The sequence below is a fragment of the Pseudophryne corroboree genome, chromosome 6 (assembly GCF_028390025.1).
Source record: "Pseudophryne corroboree isolate aPseCor3 chromosome 6, aPseCor3.hap2, whole genome shotgun sequence".
In the NCBI taxonomy this organism is placed as follows: Eukaryota; Metazoa; Chordata; class Amphibia; order Anura; family Myobatrachidae; genus Pseudophryne; species Pseudophryne corroboree.
In genome coordinates, this window is record NC_086449.1 from 525624609 (window position 1) to 525646124 (window position 21516).

General features: G+C 45.2%; 1 protein-coding gene across 1 annotated transcript in view; it reads right to left on the reverse strand.

The window, feature by feature from the left end:
* The window catches only part of GNS (glucosamine (N-acetyl)-6-sulfatase), a 103133-nt gene that overhangs the window by 57955 nt on the left and 23662 nt on the right, over nucleotides 1–21516 (reverse strand). The window contains exon 4 of the mRNA XM_063927547.1: nucleotides 4073–4138. Within this exon, the coding sequence (XP_063783617.1) occupies nucleotides 4073–4138 (66 nt within the window). The remainder of the gene's footprint in view (nucleotides 1–4072; nucleotides 4139–21516) is intronic.

Consider the following 21516-nt stretch of genomic DNA (forward strand, 5'->3'; position numbering starts at 1 on the left):
TGGGTCTGAATAATGACTTTGAACTTAAATGGTTCATATAAGAAAATGCTTTTAAACAAATCTTTTACTGTATGATTTAGCACTTGTTTTTTATTCTTTAGAGACTTTAAGATGATCATGCAATCAATTATGCTCTATGGACTTGAAAAAGCTTTGGACTTATTCCCTGCATCACTCTGTGTATTAATATCATGCGGCTTGTTTGTGTTGCATGATTTGTCACGGCGGCATTTGGTTAGCTGTTAAAGCGCCTCCGACGGGAGACCGTTCCAGACACCTGGTTGCTATAGCTACTTGAGTGTGGACGGCGGCCCAGTGGGTGACGCTCCGACGCGCCGGGTTGCCGTGACGACGTGTACACGGACTCGTGAGCGGAAGTGACGGATCTACACTTTCGGTAACCATGGCAACCCGGCGGCGTATTCACGCCAGAAGGGTTGTGCAGTAATGGAGCAACGCCGCTTGTGATTGGATAATGGAGGCATTAAATATCCGGGAAGGAGATGGGAGATGGTATCTAGCCTTGAAAAAGACCCCGGAAAGGAGTTGAAACGCGTCGGCACTTTGGTATCCGTGGTCTGCGCCCAGTGGGAGTCTTTGCTGCTTCAAGAACCAGGGACATTTCCAGCTTCCGGCCCGGGCGGCTTCTGGTGTTTAAGAACTTGACTGAGAACTTTTTATGGGTTCTCTTTCACTCTGGTAATTGTTTTGCATATTCACCCTGTGGCCCTCACAGGGCGCGACACGTGGGACAGGTGGACAATTTTTACAATTTTGTTTCTATCATACAGTGTCTATCTGTAATACCAGGAATTATAGCTGCTGAAGATCGGCATGAGATGACATTTTGCCATATGGATGACCCATACATTACAGTACATACCTACAGTAGCAACACTACCTAATCTGTCTTGGTTAGGGCAAGGTGCTCTGATTTTTCAATCACTAGGGTGTAATCCAGATAAGGCCACAGAGTGACTCCCCATTTCCTGAAAAAAAAACCCATAGGAACCACCAGAACTTTTTTGAAGGTCCTTGGAGACGTAGAAAGACAAAACGGGAGAGGCTACGACCCAGACCAAATACGAATCTGAGCATGCTGTAGTAATGATTTTGAGCTGTGGTAGGAAAGTGAACATAAGCATCCTGTAGATCTTTGGAGGTTAGGACATTTCAGTTTAGCTATTGCATTGAGACTAGTATTCCTAGATTCCATTTGGAAACGCCTTGAGTATACAAAATGATTGAGCTTCCACAAATTGATGATGGCTTAAAGACCCTGATAATTATTCCACAAAAAAAAAAAAAAAAGCTTGGAATGTAAGATGGCTGTCTTGGGCAGATGTAACAGGGATCACTTCTGCTTTTAGTAAAGCTTGCAGACTTTGCAGTAATGCTTTCAATTCCCTGGGAAGGACAGAGTCCAGGTGGTTACATAAATATTTCCTCCAGTTATTAGTTAGAATTTGATTTTGTACCTCATGCCGATATTAAGCTAATGATATTAAGTGGTAAAAGCATTCAGGCCACTGTATACCTGGAACTGCTCACACCCACAGGATGCACTGGAAGTTGAGCAGGGACATAGTCATTGTGGACTCCCTTCTTAAGGCTTAAAGGGCCAAAAGATTGTGCTGGCATCATATGGTCTACAATACGGTTTCCAAGGCTGATGTTTCCTTTCTACTGAGTGGAATAAGAAGAAAAACACCTTGATCTCCATTTCTGTGACAAATTATGGGATTTACTCCTAGGGATTTTTTTTTTAATCACAGCATGTATCAGGCTTATCACTAAAAATTGCCTTCAAAATTAAGCATGGGCAACTGATTCTCAGGCTATGGATCTGCTGCCAATGGGAACAACCAGAGAGCTCTTCTGGCGACTACTGCTGACATAATACTCCTGGCTTTAAAATAGAATGGTATCCAGTGATACTGGGCAAAGGAATTAAAATCGTTTTTTTAAATCCCAGATAAGTTTAAGTAGATAAGGTCTGTTAATCTTCTACTGCACATCCATATCTAGTGTACCAACCAATACAAAGTGTCCTTAAGACCAGGACATAAATACACCACTCATAAGAGGTTACCAAAAAAACCCTGGACATTTCTTAAAAAGCTTTCCAGCTTTCTATCCAGAGGCTCTGTCTTCCAGTGGAATAGTGGTCCTGGACATGGAGGCACACTATATACCTTCCAGAGGGTTTCTTCACTAAGTCTATCGAGTGGATCAGGGAGTTGACCCATTCGTATAGGCAGCCATATAGTTTGGTAAACAGTTTACTGTGACTTTGACGCTGATTCATTTGTCTTACCGTGGTTTCCACTAGGGGGATGCAAAATGGAGCAATTCAATAAGTGCTCTGTTTAGACATCCAGTAGCAGTGGGGACGACATTTCTTCTCACAGCCTCCTGAGGTGCAAGAAGAAAGGTGTGCCAAGTCGGCACTTTGGACGTCTGAGCAGGAGTTTGGATGCACAAAGTAGGACTTTAGACGGGTTTAGCCATTTTAAGGAACCGATGGTCACTCTGTCAGAGCTACAGCATTCCTCTGTGGAGAGAGAACCTTCCAGAAGGACAACCATCTGAATGGCCAGACGGAAGCCACCCCTTAGTAAAAAGCACATGGCAGCCCGCCTGGAGTTTGCCAAAATGCACCTGAAGGACTATCAGACCATGTGAAACAAAATTCTCTGGTCTGATGAGACAAGGATTGAACTCTTTGGCTTGAATGCCAGGCGTCATGTTTGGAGGAAACCAGGCACCGCTCATCACCAGGCCAATATCATCCCTACAGTGAAGCATGGTGGTGGCAACATCATGCTGTTGAGGGGTTTTTCAGTGGCAGGAACTGGGAGACTAGCAGGATAGAGGGAAAGACGAATGCAGCAATGTACAGAGACATCCTGAATGAAAACCTGCTCCAGAGCGCTCTTGACCTCAGACTGGGGCGACGGTTCATCTTTCAGCAGGACAACGACCCTAAGCGCACATCCACTATATCAAAGGAGTGGCTTCAGAACAACTCTGTGAATGTCCTTGAGTGGCCCAGCCAGAGCCCAGACTTGAATCCGATTGAACATCTCTGGGAGAGATCTGACAATGGCTGTTCCGATGATTTCCATCCAACCTGATGGAGCTTGAGAGGTGCTGCAAAGAGGAATGGGTGAAACTGCCCAAAGATAGGTGTGCCAAGCTTGTGGCATCATATTCAAAAAGACTTGCAGCTGTAATTGCTGCATCAACAAGGTATTGCGCAAAGGCTGTGAATACTTATGTACATGTGACTTCTTAGTTTTTTTATTTGTAAGGAATTTGCAAAAATCTCAAATAAACTTTTTTCACATTGTCATTATGGGTTAGTGTGTGAAGAATTTTGTGGGGGGAAAAATAAATTTATTCCAGTTTGGAATAAGGCTGTAACATAAGAAAATGTGGAAAAAGTAAAGTGCTGTGAATACTTTCCAGATGCACTGTAAAACACGTTTTCTGGATTTTCAAAACCGAGAATGCTAAATCAAGTTAACTAGAATGATTTTAGTACTGTAAGGGTACTGATTTAAGGGAATGTTCCCTAATTTGCTGATACAAATTTACAATTGTAAACGTTTGCAGTTGTTTAGTAGTAACTTATAGTTTAAGAGCTAACCATAAAAAGCAAAGCTCTGCACATACTACATGACTACAAAGCAACTCAGCCATATAGTAAAACTATCTATAAATAGCAGTATTAACAATAACACTGTAAGAAAGTAACATCCAATACACTGCACAGAAGAATTTATATACTAAAATCAATAAAATAAATAAATTTGACTATGCAAATTCAATGAGTACATAATAATTGGTCAGATGCATAAAGCGTGCAGGTTATCTGTCATTTGTTCTGTTTAGCACATATCTATTTATATGGGCCCAAACAGGCTTCAAATAAACCACATCAAAATAAGATGTATAGAAATCAATGATTCTCAATAATGAGAGTACAGTATATTTGGATAGAGGAAAACAGGAATCACTACTTGTGTGGCATTGCTCTTGGAGTTTCATGATCTGAAATGTTACTCACCAAAGCAAACCAATAACTCCATCCAGGAGGTACATGGCTCATTCCACCGGCATCCTCCACTCCATACTGTACAAATCAGAAACAAGATTAGATCAATATAATATTACAGGATTGTTGGAAAAATGAGGCAATTTTGACCTGTTTAAAATAGAACTATAATGTTACAAGACTAAAAAACGAGAGAAAGAAGGGCAAACAGCAAACGCCAATACAGCCATTATTTAATACCATAAACAAGAGGCAGGTTGTAATAAACTCTCTATCACACATGCAAATATTTTAAATATCATCTAAAGCACACAAATGTATAAATTTGATGTCCAGGTTTTCTAATACTACATTTTGGGCGTCACTGATAATTGTACAGTATTGCACAGCCTCAGGGAAGTGGCTATGGAATACTTTATGGTGCGATTCTCGCATGCTATTTGATCTTTTTAGTTTAATTAGCATTGCGTCTAGTTGAAATCACTCCGTGTGTATTGTCCCTTGCGATGCGATGCGTGCTCCCGTCTAGTCAATATCACAAGGCAAAACAGTATGTGCAAGCAGGTATTTCTGAACTACATTACATATTGTAGTGTAGTTAAATTCGGATGTAGTTCAAATCACATGTAGTTCAAATTAGAGATGAGCGGGTTCGGTTCCTCTGAATCCGAACCCGCCCGAACTTCAGGTTTTTTTACACGGGTCTGAGCAGGCTCGGATCTTCCCGCCTTGCTCGGCTAACCCGAGCGCGCCCGAACGTCATCATCACGCTGTCGGATTCTCGCGAGGCTCGGATTCTATCGCAAGACTCGGATTCTATATAAGGAGCCGCGCGTCGCCGCCATTTTCACACGTGCATTGAGAGTCATAGGGAGAGGACGTGGCTGGCGTCCTCTCCGTTTAGAGAAGAGAGAGACACAGTATTTTGGGGAGCATTATTAGGAGGAGTACTACTATACTGTATACTACTATACTACTTGCTGAAGTGATATTTATAGATTAGATAGTGTGACTGTAAGTGTATTATCTGACTTGTGGGGGAGACACTGACAGTGGGGAGCAGTTAGAGTCTGAGAGCAGGACTCAGGAGTACATATAACGTACAGTGCACACTTTTGCTGCCAGAGTCAGTGCCACACTGCCATTGTTGTGACCACACTGACCACCAGTATAATAATATATTTTGTGATTGTCTGCTTAGGCCTCGGAGAACTAGTTGCAAGTTGCAACGTGACCTGAAGTGACCACCAGTTTAATAATCAATCACCACCAGTTTAATATATATATATATATATATATATATATATATATATATAATTGTATATAATATATATATATATATATATATATATATATATATATATAATATTGTATACCACCTACCCGTGTTTTTTTTTTTTTCATTCTTCTTTATACATACTACTATAGTAGCTTACTGTAGCAGTCTGCGGTGCTGTGCTGACCTGACAGTGTCCAGCAGGTCCGTCATCAGTCATTACATAATAAATATATATAGTACCTGTCCGGCTGCAGTACTAGTGATATTATATTGATTTCATCTCATTATCAATAATTTATCATCCAGTCTAGACTCTATATTAGCAGCAGACACAGTACGTTAGTCCACGGCTGTAGCTACCTCTGTGTCGGCACTCGGCAGTCCATCCATAATTGTATACCACCTACCCGTGTTTTTTTTTTTTTCTTTCTTCTTTGTACATACTACTATAGTATAGTAGCTTACTGTAGCAGTCTGCGGTGCTGCTGAGCTGACAGTGTCCAGCAGGTCCGTCATCAGTCATCATTACCTAATAAATATATTATCTACCTGTCCGGCTGCAGTACTAGTGATATTATATATACATACATATATATATATTGATTTCATCTCATTATCAATCATCCAGTCTATATTAGCAGCAGACACAGTACGTTAGTCCACGGCTGTAGCTACCTCTGTGTCGGCACTCGGCAGTCCATCCATAATTGTATACCACCTACCCGTGGTTTTTTTTTTTTCTTTCTTCTTTGTACATACTACTATAGTATAGTAGCTTACTGTAGCAGTCTGCGGTGCTGCTGAGCTGACAGTGTCCAGCAGGTCCGTCATCAGTCATCATTACCTAATAAATATATTATCTACCTGTCCGGCTGCAGTACTAGCGATATTATATATACATACATATATATATATTGATTTCATCTCATTATCAATCATCCAGTCTATATTAGCAGCAGACACAGTACGTTAGTCCACGGCTGTAGCTACCTCTGTGTCGGCACTCGGCAGTCCATCCATAATTGTATACCACCTACCCGTGGTTTTTTTTTTTCTTTCTTCTTTGTACATACTACTATAGTATAGTAGCTTACTGTAGCAGTCTGCGGTGCTGCTGAGCTGACAGTGTCCAGCAGGTCCGTCATCAGTCATCATTACCTAATAAATATATTATCTACCTGTCCGGCTGCAGTACTAGTGATATTATATATACATACATATATATATTGATTTCATCTCATTATCAATCATCCAGTCTATATTAGCAGCAGACACAGTACGTTAGTCCACGGCTGTAGCTACCTCTGTGTCGGCACTCGGCAGTCCATCCATAATTGTATACCACCTACCAGTGTTTTTTTTTTTCTTTCTTCTTTGTACATACTACTATAGTATAGTAGCTTACTGTAGCAGTCTGCGGTGCTGCTGAGCTGACAGTGTCCAGCAGGTCCGTCATCAGTCATCATTACCTAATAAATATATTATCTACCTGTCCGGCTGCAGTACTAGTGATATTATATATACATACATATATATATTGATTTCATCTCATTATCAATCATCCAGTCTATATTAGCAGCAGACACAGTACGGTAGTCCACGGCTGTAGCTACCTCTGTGTCGGCACTCGGCAGTCCATCCATAATTGTATACCACCTACCCGTGGTTTTTTTTTTCTTTCTTCTTTGTACATACTACTATAGTATAGTAGCTTACTGTAGCAGTCTGCGGTGCTGCTGAGCTGACAGTGTCCAGCAGGTCCGTCATCAGTCATCATTACCTAATAAATATATTATCTACCTGTCCGGCTGCAGTACTAGTGATATTATATATACATATATATATATATATATATATATATATATATATATATATATATATATATATATATATATATATATATACATATATATATATATTGATTTCATCTCATTATCATCCAGTCTATATTAGCAGCAGACACAGTACGGTAGTCCACGGCTGTAGCTACCTCTGTGTCGGCACTCGGCAGTCCATCCATAAGTATACTAGTATCCATCCATCTCCATTGTTTACCTGAGGTGCCTTTTAGTTGTGCCTATTAAAATATGGAGAACAAAAATGTTGAGGTTCCAAAATTAGGGAAAGATCAAGATCCACTTCCACCTCGTGCTGAAGCTGCTGCCACTAGTCATGGCCGAGACGATGAAATGCCAGCAACGTCGTCTGCCAAGGCCGATGCCCAATGTCATAGTACAGAGCATGTCAAATCCAAAACACCAAATATCAGTAAAAAAAGGACTCCAAAACCTAAAATAAAATTGTCGGAGAAGCGTAAACTTGCCAATATGCCATTTACCACACGGAGTGGCAAGGAACGGCTGAGGCCCTGGCCTATGTTCATGGCTAGTGGTTCAGCTTCACATGAGGATGGAAGCACTCAGCCTCTCGCTAGAAAACTGAAAAGACTCAAGCTGGCAAAAGCACCGCAAAGAACTGTGCGTTCTTCGAAATCCCAAATCCACAAGGAGAGTCCAATTGTGTCGGTTGCGATGCCTGACCTTCCCAACACTGGACGTGAAGAGCATGCGCCTTCCACCATTTGCACGCCCCCTGCAAGTGCTGGAAGGAGCACCCGCAGTCCAGTTCCTGATAGTCAGATTGAAGATGTCAGTGTTGAAGTACACCAGGATGAGGAGGATATGGGTGTTGCTGGCGCTGGGGAGGAAATTGTCCAGGAGGATTCTGATGGTGAGGTGGTTTGTTTAAGTCAGGCACCCGGGGAGACACCTGTTGTCCGTGGGAGGAATATGGCCGTTGACATGCCTGGTGAAAATACCAAAAAAATCAGCTCTTCAGTGTGGAGGTATTTCAACAGAAAAGCGGACAACAGGTGTCAAGCCGTGTGTTGCCTTTGTCAAGCTGTAATAAGTAACCACCTCGGAACATCCTCCCTTATACGTCACCTGCAGCGCATTCATAATAAGTCAGTGACAAGTTCAAAAACTTTGGGTGACAGCGGAAGCAGTCCACTGACCAGTAAATCCCTTCCTCTTGTAACCAAGCTCACGCAAACCACCCCACCAACTCCCTCAGTGTCAATTTCCTCCTTCCCCAGGAATGCCAATAGTCCTGCAGGCCATGTCACTGGCAATTCTGACGATTCCTCTCCTGCCTGGGATTCCTCCGATGCATCCTTGCGTGTAACGCCTACTGCTGCTGGCGCTGCTGTTGTTGCTGCTGGGAGTCGATGGTCATCCCAGAGGGGAAGTCGGAAGACCACATGTACTACTTCCAGTAAGCAATTGACTGTCCAACAGTCCTTTGCGAGGAAGATGAAATATCACAGCAGTCATCCTGCTGCAAAGCGGATAACTCAGGCCTTGACAACTATGTTGGTGTTAGACGTGCGTCCGGTATCCGCCGTTAGTTCACAGGGAACTACACAATTTCTTGAGGTAGTGTGCCCCCGTTACCAAATACCATCTAGGTTCCACTTCTCTAGGCAGGCGATACCGAAAATGTACACAGACCTCAGAAAAAGACTCACCAGTGTCCTAAAAAATGCAGCTGTACCCAATGTCCACTTAACCACGGACATGTGGACAAGTGGAGCAGGGCAGGGTCAGGACTATATGACTGTGACAGCCCACTGGGTAGATGTATGGACTCCCGCCGCAAGAACAGCAGCGGCGGCACCAGTAGCAGCATCTCGCAAACGCCAACTCTTTCCTAGGCAGGCTACGCTTTGTATCACCGCTTTCCAGAATACGCACACAGCTGAAAACCTCTTACGGCAACTGAGGAAGATCATCGCGGAATGGCTTACCCCAATTGGACTCTCCTGTGGATTTGTGGCATCGGACAACGCCAGCAATATTGTGTGTGCATTAAATATGGGCAAATTCCAGCACGTCCCATGTTTTGCACATACCTTGAATTTGGTGGTGCAGAATTTTTTTAAAAACGACAGGGGCGTGCAAGAGATGCTGTCGGTGGCCAGAAGAATTGCGGGACACTTTCGGCGTACAGGCACCACGTACAGAAGACTGGAGCACCACCAAAAACTACTGAACCTGCCCTGCCATCATCTGAAGCAAGAAGTGGTAACGAGGTGGAATTCAACCCTCTATATGCTTCAGAGGTTGGAGGAGCAGCAAAAGGCCATTCAAGCCTATACAATTGAGCACGATATAGGAGGTGGAATGCACCTGTCTCAAGCGCAGTGGAGAATGATTTCAACGTTGTGCAAGGTTCTGATGCCCTTTGAACTTGCCACACGTGAAGTCAGTTCAGACACTGCCAGCCTGAGTCAGGTCATTCCCCTCATCAGGCTTTTGCAGAAGAAGCTGGAGACATTGAAGGAGGAGCTAACACGGAGCAATTCCGCTAGGCATGTGGGACTTGTGGATGGAGCCCTTAATTCGCTTAACAAGGATTCACGGGTGGTCAATCTGTTGAAATCAGACCACTACATTTTGGCCACCGTGCTCGATCCTAGATTTAAAGCCTACCTTGGATCTCTCTTTCCGGCAGACACAAGTCTGCTGGGGTTGAAAGACCTGCTGGTGAGAAAATTGTCAAGTCAAGCGGAACGCGACCTGTCAACATCTCCTCCTTCACATTCTCCCGCAACTGGGGGTGCGAGGAAAAGGCTCAGAATTCCGAGCCCACCCGCTGGCGGTGATGCAGGGCAGTCTGGAGCGACTGCTGATGCTGACATCTGGTCCGGACTGAAGGACCCGACAACGATTACGGACATGTCGTCTACTGTCACTGCATATGATTCTCTCACCATTGAAAGAATGGTGGAGGATTATATGAGTGACCGCATCCAAGTAGGCACGTCACACAGTCCGTACTTATACTGGCAGGAAAAAGAGGCAATTTGGAGGCCCTTGCACAAACTGGCTTTATTCTACCTAAGTTGCCCTCCCACAAGTGTGTACTCCGAAAGAGTGTTCAGTGCCGCCGCTCACCTTGTCAGCAATCGGCATACGAGGTTACATCCAGAAAATGTGGAGAAGATGATGTTCATTAAAATGAATTATAATCAATTCCTCCGTGGAGACATTGACCAGCAGCAATTGCCTCCACAAAGTACACAGGGAGCTGAGATGGTGGATTCCAGTGGGGACGAATTGATAATCTGTGAGGAGGGGGATGTACACGGTGATATATCGGAGGATGATGATGAGGTGGACATCTTGCCTCTGTAGAGCCAGTTTGTGCAAGGAGAGATTAATTGCTTCTTTTTTGGTGGGGGTCCAAACCAACCCGTCATTTCAGTCACAGTCGTGTGGCAGACCCTGTCACTGAAATGATGGGTTGGTTAAAGTGTGCATGTCCTGTTTATACAACATTAGGGTGGGTGGGAGGGCCCAAGGACAATTCCATCTTGCACCTCTTTTTTCTTTAATTTTTCTTTGCGTCATGTGCTGTTTGTGGAATGTTTTTTGGAAGGGCCATCCTGCGTGACACTGCAGTGCCACTCCTAGATGGGCCCGGTGTTTGTGTCGGCCACTAGGGTCGCTTATCTTACTCACACAGCTACCTCATTGCGCCTCTTTTTTTCTTTGCGTCATGTGCTGTTTGGGGAGGGTTTTTTGGAAGGGCCATCCTGCGTGACACTGCAGTGCCACTCCTAGATGGGCCCGGTGTTTGTGTCGGCCACTAGGGTCGCTTATCTTACTCACACAGCTACCTCATTGCGCCTCTTTTTTTCTTTGCGTCATGTGCTGTTTGGGGAGGGTTTTTTGGAAGGGCCATCCTGCGTGACACTGCAGTGCCACTCCTAGATGGGCCCGGTGTTTGTGTCGGCCACTAGGGTCGCTTATCGTACTCACACAGCTACCTCATTGCGCCTCTTTTTTTCTTTGCGTCATGTGCTGTTTGGGGAGGGTTTTTTGGAAGGGCCATCCTGCGTGACACTGCAGTGCCACTCCTAGATGGGCCCGGTGTTTGTGTCGGCCACTAGGGTCGCTTATCTTACTCACACAGCTACCTCATTGCGCCTCTTTTTTTCTTTGCGTCATGTGCTGTTTGGGGAGTGTTTTTTGGAAGGGCCATCCTGCGTGACACTGCAGTGCCACTCCTAGATGGGCACGGTGTTTGTGTCGGCCACTAGGGTCGCTTAGCTTAGTCATCCAGCGACCTAGGTGCAAATTTTAGGACTAAAAATAATATTGTGAGGTGTGAGGTATTCAGAATAGACTGAAAATGAGTGGAAATTATGGTTTTTGAGGTTAATAATACTTTGGGATCAAAATGACCCCCAAATTCTATGATTTAAGCTGTTTTTTAGTGTTTTTTAAAAAAAAACACCCGAATCCAAAACACACCCGAATCCGACAAAAAAAATTCGGTGAGGTTTTGCCAAAACGCGGTCGAACCCAAAACACGGCCGCGGAACCGAACCCAAAACCAAAACACAAAACCCGAAAAATTTCAAGTGCACATCTCTAGTTCAAATAGCATACCATAAAAGTACAAATCGCATAGCACACATAGTATAGCTCAAAACGCACATAGGGGGTAATTCTGAGTTGATCGCAGCAGGAATTTTGTTAGCAGTTGAGCAAAACCATGTGCACTGCAGGGGAGGAAGATATAACATGTGCAGAGGGAGTTAGATTTGGGTGGAGTGTGTTCAATCTGCAATCTAAATTGCAGTGTAAAAATAAAGCAGCCAGTATTTACCCTGCACAGAAACAAAATAACCCACCCAAATCTAACTCTCTCTGCACGTTATATCTGCCTCCCCTGCAGTGCACATGGTTTTGCCCAACTGCTAACAAAATTCCTGCTGCGATCAACTCAGAATTACCCCCATAGTGCAGATAGCAGTGTGTGGGCACCATTACAACTAATATGCTAATTGCGCAGAAGGTGTCCGAAGAAATTATGCCTTCAGCCGTCATCACAGGTCCAAAGACAAAGCATTTGGATCTCCATTGCGACCATCAGACAAGTCTAATCTTACTAAAAATGGCCAACAGATCTCTTCCAGGGCCAGGAAGTGCATTAATATCAGTTGCTCTGAGCCTTGTAGCACGACAAGTTCAATACTTTCATTTACACCTGAAAAGGTACCACCACTACTACTATATCCTCGCTGGCAAATAGCACCTGATCAAGCATGGTTATCACCGGTTTCGTGCTTCCTATTTAAAGTTTTTTCATAAACTCACTATACAGGTCCAACGGATCAGGACTGATATTCAAAGTAACGCATTGGAAGTTTTCACTGTTGCTCTTTATACATTATTTATCCCAGTAGTGGGAAAGACAAATACACGTGCATATTTTAATGTGTGAATATTCTGTATTTACGGCCAGCCGATAAATGTTTATATTATTGTATTGATTGATATATATCTATGTGTTTTTAAAAGTAAAAGCCAATACTATTTAGCTATATACCAGCGATTTTTCATTCATTTTTTTTCCAAATACTAATGAAGCCATCTGTGCTTAAGCATGGATATCCTTAAACCTGAACTGTTAGGTTGCCTTGAGGATGATCAGGTTTGGGAATTCTTGACATAAGCATATGATTAACTTATCTGGTTACAATGTAAAATACTGTTTAACTCTTTACCAAAAAGAATATCTCCAGTAAAGGGTAAAAACCTTTTTGGATTCTGAATTAGCTTTCCATGAACGTAGCCAAACTGCTCTGTGAGCAGCTACTACTGAAGCTGATGCCTGAGAGGCAATTGTACCCATATCTAACGCTGCTTCTTCCAATCACCTCGCAGCCTGTTTGATATGTGCAACATGGGATTTTTGCTCTCTAGATGCCATTGAAAGACCCCCTTCCAATGTATCAACCCAGGCAGCCACTGCTTTTGCCATCCAGGCTGAAGCCATGGCTGGTCTAATGATTGCCCCAGACATGGAAAAAATGTTTTTTTAGAAAACCATCCACTCTCCTATCCATGATATCATTTAATGATGTTGAAGGCAGAGGTAATGTAGATTTTCTCACTAATCGAATAACATGCGTATATAATTTGGGGGCCACCTCCCTCTTTAAACAGTCCCTAGCCGGAAGAGGATAATTGGAATTCAATTTCCTAGGAATTCTAAATTTCTTACTGGGCATAGCCCAAGCCTCTTTCATAATTTCCGTCAGCTGCTCTGACCCAGGAAACTCAGTCTTAACTGTTATGGGACGTTTAAACACAGATGCCTTGGATTTTAACACAGGCTCTGCTGATTCTTCTAAGGATAGAATGGCTTTCATTGCATTAATTAACTCAGATATGTCCACTGAGCCGAGATCACCTTCTTCGTCTTCGTATGCAGAACCAGAGTGAAATGAGTCTACATCCTCGAACGAATCCTCATCTGAAACATGTGTAGACTGTGAAGATGTTGTTTTAAGTCTATGTGATTTACTTACCACTGACTGTTCAGTCCGTTTCCGTTGAGAGGCTGATAAACCACAGGTGGAATGCTGTATGTAAGTGTTAATAGTGTAACCTATCCCGAGTACAGAAGTTGGAATTATCAGCTCAGCTATACTGGATAATGTCTGTACAAACATAGCCCATCTCACCACAGCGCACAGGATGACACGATGACCGGCAGCCCTCACTGGAGCACCGATCCCCGGACCCTGGAACTGGTATGTCTGTTTTTGTTTTCTAACTGTGATCAGCTTACGATCACATAGCTGATCAACGGAACTGGGTCACTACACAGCTTTCTCTGAGAAAGCTGTGCAGAAGTAGGAATACCGCAATGATCCCTGTGATTACGACAGCTGAAGCTGGCTTAATTATCACATGGCTCATTTTGGGGTTTTTTTACCTTCTTTATTTTTTTTGTTAATGTCAATTTGCCCAGATCGAATTTCCCATTATAATTAGGGGGAATGTGATTTGATTACTAAAAAATAAAAATGCGAATTAAAGGGTTTTCAGCAGTTTCTCATAAAAAATAAGAATTTACTTACCGATAATTCTATTTCTCATAGTCCGTAGTGGATGCTGGGAACTCCGTAAGGACCATGGGGATTAGCGGCTCCGCAGGAGACTGGGCACAAAAGTAAAGCTTTAGGACTACCTGGTGTGCACTGGCTCCTCCCCCTATGACCCTCCTCCAAGCCTCAGTTAGGATACTGTGCCCGGACGAGTGTACACAATAAGGAAGGATTTTGAATCCCGGGTAAGACTCATACCAGCCACACCAATCACACCGTACAACCTGTGATCTGAACCCAGTTAACAGCATGATAATAGAGGAGCCTCTGAAAAGATGGCTCACAACAATAATAACCCGATTTTTGTAACAATAACTATGTACAAGTATTGCAGACAATCCGCACTTGGGATGGGCGCCCAGCATCCACTACGGACTATGAGAAATAGAATTATCGGTAAGTAAATTCTTATTTTCTCTGACGTCCTAGTGGATGCTGGGAACTCCGTAAGGACCATGGGGATTATACCAAGCTCCTAAACGGGCGGGAGAGTGCGGATGACTCTGCAGCACCGAATGAGAGAACTCCAGGTCCTCCTCAGCCAGGGTATCAAATTTGTAGAATTTAGCAAACGTGTTTGCCCCTGACCAAGTGGCTGCTCGGCAAAGTTGTAACGCCGAGACCCCTCGGGCAGCCGCCCAAGATGAGCCCACCTTCCTTGGGGAATGGGCTTTTACAGATTTTGGCTGTGGCAGGCCTGCCACAGAATGTGCAAGCTGAATTGTACTACAAATCCAACGAGCAATAGTCTGCTTAGAAGCAGGAGCACCCAGCTTGTTGGGTGCATACAGGATAACAGCGAGTCAGATTTCCTGACTCCAGCCGTCCTGGAAACATATATTTTCAAGGCCCTGACTACGTCCAACAACTTGGAGTCCTCCAAGTCACTAGTAGCCGTAGGTACCAAAATAGGTTGGTTCAGATGAAACACTGAAACCACCTTAGGGAGAAAATGAGGACGAGTCCTCAATTCCGCCCTGTCTGAATAGAAGATCAGATAAGGGCTTTTACAGGATAAAGCCCCCAATTCTGACACGTGCCTGGCCGAGGCCAGGGCCAACAACATGTGAGATATTTTAACTCCACAGATTCAAGTGGTTCAACCAATGTGACTTTAGGAATCCCAAAACTACATTGAGATCCCAAAGTGCCACTGGAGGCACCAAAAGAGGCTGTATATGCAGTACCCCTTTTACAGACGTCTGAACTTCAGGTAGTGAAGCTAGTTCTTTCTGGAAGAAAATTGACAGGGCCGAAATTGGAACCTTAATGGACCCCAATTTTAGGCCCATAGACACTCCTGTTTACAGGAAATGCAGGAATCGACCTAGTTGAAATTCCTCCATCGGGGCCTTACTGGCCTCGCACCACGCAACATATTTTCGCCAAATGCGGTGATAATGCTTTGCGGTTACATCCTTCCTGGCTTGACCAGGGTAGGGATGACTTCATCCGGAATGCCTTTTTCCTTCAGGATCCGGCGTTCAACCGCCCTGCCGTCAAACGCAGCCGCGGTAAGTCTTGGAATAGACAGGGTCCTTGCTGGAGCAGGTCCCTTCTTAGAGGTAGAGGCCACGGGTCCTCCGTGAGCATCTCTTATAGTTCTTACTTCCCTCTGTCTTATAATTCTCAGTACTTTTTGGTATGAGAGGAAGAGGAGGGAACACATACACTGACTGGTAAACCCACGGTGTTACCAGAGCGTCCACAGCTATTGCCTGAGGGTCCCTTGACCTGGCGCAATACCTGTCATATTTTTTGTTTAGGCGGGACGCCATCATGTCCACCTTTGGTTTTTCCCAATGGTTTACAATCATGTGGAAGACTTCTGGGTGAAGTCCCCACTCTTCCGGGGAAATCTGCTTCCCAGTTGTCCACTCCCGGAATGAACACTGCTGACAGTGCTATCACATGATTTTCCGCCCAGCGAAAAATCCTTGCAGCTTCTGCCATTGCCCTCCTGCTTCTTGTGCCGCCCTGTCTGTTTACGTGGGCGACTGCCGTGATATTGTCCGACTGGATCAGCACCGGCTGACCTTGAAGCAGAGGTCTTGCTTGGCTTAGGGCATTGTAAATGGCCCTTAGCTCCAAAATATTTATGTGAAGTGATGTCTCCAGGCTTGACCACAAGCCCTGGAAATTTTTTCCCTGTGTGACTGCTCCCCAGCCTCTCAGGCTGGCATCCGTGGTCACCAGGACCCAGTCCTGAATGCCGAATCTGCGGCCCTCAAGAAGATGAGCCCTCTGCAACCACCACAGGAGAGACACCCTTGTCTTTGGTGACAGGGTTATCCGCTGATGCATCGGAAGATGCGATCCGGACCATTTGTCCAGCAGGTCCCACTGGAAAGTTCTTGCGTGGAATCTGCCGAATGGAATTGCTTCGTAGGAAGCCACCATTTTTCCCAGGACCCTTGTGCACTGATGCACTGACACCTGGCCTGGTTTTAGGAGGTTTCTGACTAGTTCGGATAACTCCCTGGCTTTCTCCTCCGGGAGAAACACCTTTTTTCTGGACTGTGTCCAGGATCATCCCTAGGAATAGAGGTCGTGTCGTCGGGATCAGCTGTGATTTTTGGAATATTGAGAATCCAACCGTGCTGGCGCAGCACTATCTGAGATAGTGCTACCCCGACTTCCAACTGTTCCCTGGATATTGCCCTTATCAGGAGATCGTCCAAGTAAGGGATAACTAAAACTCCCTTCCTTCGAAGGAGTATCATCATTTCGGCCATTACCTTGGTCAAGACCCTGGGTGCCGTGGACAATCCAAACGGCAGCGTCTGAAACGGATAGTGACAGTTCTGTACCACAAACCTGAGGTACCCTTGGTGAAAAGGGTAAATTGGGACATGTAGGTAAGCATCTTTGATGTCCAGAGAGACCATATAGTCCCCTTCTTCCAGGTTTGCAATCACTGCTCTGAGTGACTCCATCTTGAATTTGAACCTTTGTATGCAAGTGTTCAAGGATTTTAAATTTAAAAATGGTCTCACCGAGCCGTCCGACTTCGGTACCACAAATAGTGTGGAATAGTACCCCTTTCCCTGTTGCAGGAGGGGTACCTTGATTATCACCTGCTGGGAATACAGCCTGTGAATGGCTTGCAATACTGTCTCCCTGTCTGAGGGAGACGTCGGTAAAGCATACTTTATGAAACGGCGAGGGGGAGACGTCTCGAATTTCTTGAGACGGGCCCCCACCGTGCCTGAGACCGCTTGTAAAGCCCCAGCGTCATGCTGAGGACTTTGCGGAGGCGGGAGAGGGCTTTTGTTCCTGGGAATTGGCTGTTTCCAGTGGCCACCAGGTCTGTTAGACCTACCCCAAATAACTCCTCCCTTTTATAAGGCGATACTTCCATATGCCTTTTGGAATCATCATCACCTGACCACTCCATAACCCTCTTCTGGCAGAAATGGACAGCGCACTTACTCTTGATGCCAGTCGGCAAATATCCCTCTGTGCATCACGCATATATAGAAATGCATCTTTTAAATGCTCTATAGTTAGTATATCAATATTGTCAGTCAGGGAATCCGACCAAGCCACCCCAGCACTGCACATCCAGGCTGAGACGATTGCTGGTCGCAGTATCACACCCGTGTGAGTGTATATACATTTTAGGATATTTTACTGCTTTCTGTCAGCAGGTTCCTTAAGTGCGGCCGTATCCAGGGACGGTAGTGCCACCTGTTTAGACAAGCGTGTGAGCGCTTTATTCACCCTAAGGGGTGTTTCCCAACGTGCCCTATCCTCTGGCGGGAAGGGGTATGATGCTAATAACTTTTTAGGAATTAACAGTTTTTATCGGGGGAAACCCACGCATTATCACACACTTCATTTAATTCCTCAGATGCAGGAAAAACTACCGGCAGTTTTTTCTCACCCAACCTAATACCCTTTTCTCTATCGTCCTAAGTGGATGCTGGGGTTCCTGAAAGGACCATGGGGAATAGCGGCTCCGCAGGAGACAGGGCACAAAAAAGTAAAGCTTTACTAGGTCAGGTGGTGTGCACTGGCTCCTCCCCCTATGACCCTCCTCCAGACTCCAGTTAGATTTTGTGCCCGAACGAGAAGGGTGCAATCTAGGTGGCTCTCCTAAAGAGCTGCTTAGAGAAAGTTTAGTTTAGGTTTTTTTCTTTACAGTGAGTCCTGCTGGCAACAGGATCACTGCAACGTGGGACTTAGGGGGAAAGTAGTAAACTCACCTGCATGCAGAGTGGATTTGCTGCTTGGCTACTGGACACCATTAGCTCCAGAGGGATCGAACACAGGCCCAGCCGTGGAGTCCGGTCCCGGAGCCGCGCCGCCGACCCCCTTGCAGATGCTGAAGCGTGAAGAGGTCCGGAAACCGGCGGCTGAAGACTCCTCAGTCTTCATAAGGTAGCGCACAGCACTGCAGCTGTGCGCCATTTTCCTCTCAGCACACTTCACTGGGCAGTCACTGAGGGTGCAGAGCGCTGGGGGGGGGCGCTCTGAGAGGCAAATATAAACCTTATACAAGGCTAAAAATACCTCACATATAGCCCATAGGGGCTATATGGAGATATTTAACCCCTGCCTGACTGGAAAAATAGCGGGAGAAGAACCCGCCGAAAAAGGGGCGGGGCCTATCTCCTCAGCACACGGCGCCATTTTCTGTCACAGCTCCGCTGGTCAGAACGGCTCCCAGGTCTCTCCCCTGCACTGCACTACAGAAACAGGGTAAAACAGAGAGGGGGGGCACATTAATGGCTATATATATATATATTAAAGCAGCTATAAGGGAGCACTTAATATAAGGATATCCCTTGTATATATAGCGCTTTGTGGTGTGTGCTGGCAGACTCTCCCTCTGTCTCCCCAAAAGGGCTAGTGGGTCCTGTCTTCATTAGAGCATTCCCTGTGAGTTTGCGGTGTGTGTCGGTACGTGGTGTCGACATGTATGAGGACGATATTGGTGTGGAGGCGGAGCAATTGCCAAATATGCAGATGTCACCCCCCAGGGGGTCGACACCAGAATGGATGCCTTTATTTGTGGAATTACGTGATGGTTTATCTTCCCTTAAACAGTCAGTTGAGGACATGAGGCGGCCGGACAATCAATTAATGCCTGTCCAGGCGCCTCAAACACCGTCAGGGGCTGTAAAACGCCCTTTGCCTCAGTCGGTCGACACAGACCCAGACACGGGCACTGATTCCAGTGACGACGGTAGAAATTCAAACGTATTTTCCAGTAGGGCCACACGTTATATGATTTTGGCAATGAAGGAGACGTTACATTTAGCTGATACTACAGATACCGTAAAACAGGGTATTATGTATGGTGTGAAAAAACTACAAACAGTTTTTCCTGAATCAGAAGAATTAAATGACGTGTGTGATGAAGCGTGGGTTGCTCCTGATAAAAAGTTGATAATTTCAAAAAAGTTATTGGCATTATACCCTTTCCCGCCAGAGGTTAGGGCGCGCTGGGAAACACCCCCTAAGGTGGACAAGGCGCTCACACGCTTATCCAAACAAGTGGCGTTACCCTCTCCTGAGACGGCCGCACTTAAGGATCCATCAGATAGAAAGATGGAAGTTATTCAAAAGAATATATACACACATGCAGGTGTTATACTACGACCAGCTATAGCAACTGCCTGGATGTGCAGTGCTGGAGTAGTTTGGTCAGAATCCCTGATTGAAAATATTGATACCCTAGATAGGGACAATGTTTTACTGTCGTTAGAACAAATAAAGGATGCATTTATCTATATGCGTGATGCACAGAGGGATATTTGCACACTGGCATCTCGGGTGAGTGCTATGTCCATTTCAGCCAGAAGAGCCTTATGGACACGACAGTGGACAGGCGATGCGGATTCAAAACGTCACATGGAGGTTTTGCCGTATAAAGGGGAGGAGTTATTTGGAGTTGGTCTATCAGACTTGGTGGCCACGGCTACTGCCGGGAAATCCACTTTTTTACCTCAAGTCACTCCCCAACAGAGAAAGGCACCGACCTTTCAACCGCAGCCTTTTCGCTCCTACAAAAATAAGAGAGCAAAGGGCTTGTCGTACCTGCCACGAGGCAGAGGAAGAGGGAAGAGACACCAACAGGCAGCTCCTTCCCAGGAACAGAAGCCCTCCCCGGCTCCTGCAAAAACCTCAGCATGACGCTGGGGCCTCTCAAGCGGACTCGGGGACAGTGGGGGGCCGTCTCAAAAATTACAGCGCGCAGTGGGCTCACTCGCAGGTAGACCCCTGGATCCTGCAGATAATATCTCAGGGGTACAGGTTGGAATTAGAGACGGATCCTCCTCATCGTTTCCTGAAGTCTGCCTTACCAACCGTCTCTTCCGAAAGGGAGAGGGTGTTGGAAGCCATTCACAAGCTGTACGCTCAGCAGGTGATAGTCAAAGTACCCCTATTACAACAAGGAAAGGGGTATTATTCCACTCTATTTGTGGTACCGAAGCCGGATGGCTCGGTAAGGCCTATTCTAAATCTGAAGTCCTTGAACCTCTACATAAAAAAGTTCAAGTTCAAGATGGAGTCACTCAGAGCAGTGATAGCGAACCTGGAAGAAGGGGACTTTATGGTATCCTTGGACATCAAGGATGCGTATCTACACGTTCCGATTTACCCCGCACACCAGGGGTACCTCAGGTTCATTGTTCAAAACTGTCACTATCAGTTTCAGACGCTGCCGTTCGGATTGTCCACGGCGCCTCGGGTCTTTACCAAGGTAATGGCCGAGATGATGATTCTTCTTCGAAGAAAAGGCGTATTAGTTATCCCATACTTGGACGATCTCCTAATAAGGGCAAGGTCCAGAGAACAGCTGGAGACAGCTTTAGCACTATCTCAAGAGGTGCTAAGACAACACGGGTGGATTCTGAATATTCCAAAATCCCATTTAATCCCGACAACTCGTCTGCTGTTCCTAGGAATGATTCTGGACACGGTTCAGAAAAAGGTTTTCCTTCCAGAGGAAAAAGCCAAGGAGTTATCCGATCTGGTCAGGAACCTCCTAAAACCAGGAAAAGTGTCAGTACATCAATGCACAAGAGTCCTGGGAAAAATGGTGGCTTCTTACGAAGCAATTCCATTCGGCAGATTCCATGCAAGAATATTCCAAAGGGATCTGTTGGACAAATGGTCAGGGTCGCATCTGCAGATGCACCTGCGAATAACCCTGTCACCAAAGACAAGGGTGTCACTTCTGTGGTGGTTGCAGAAGGC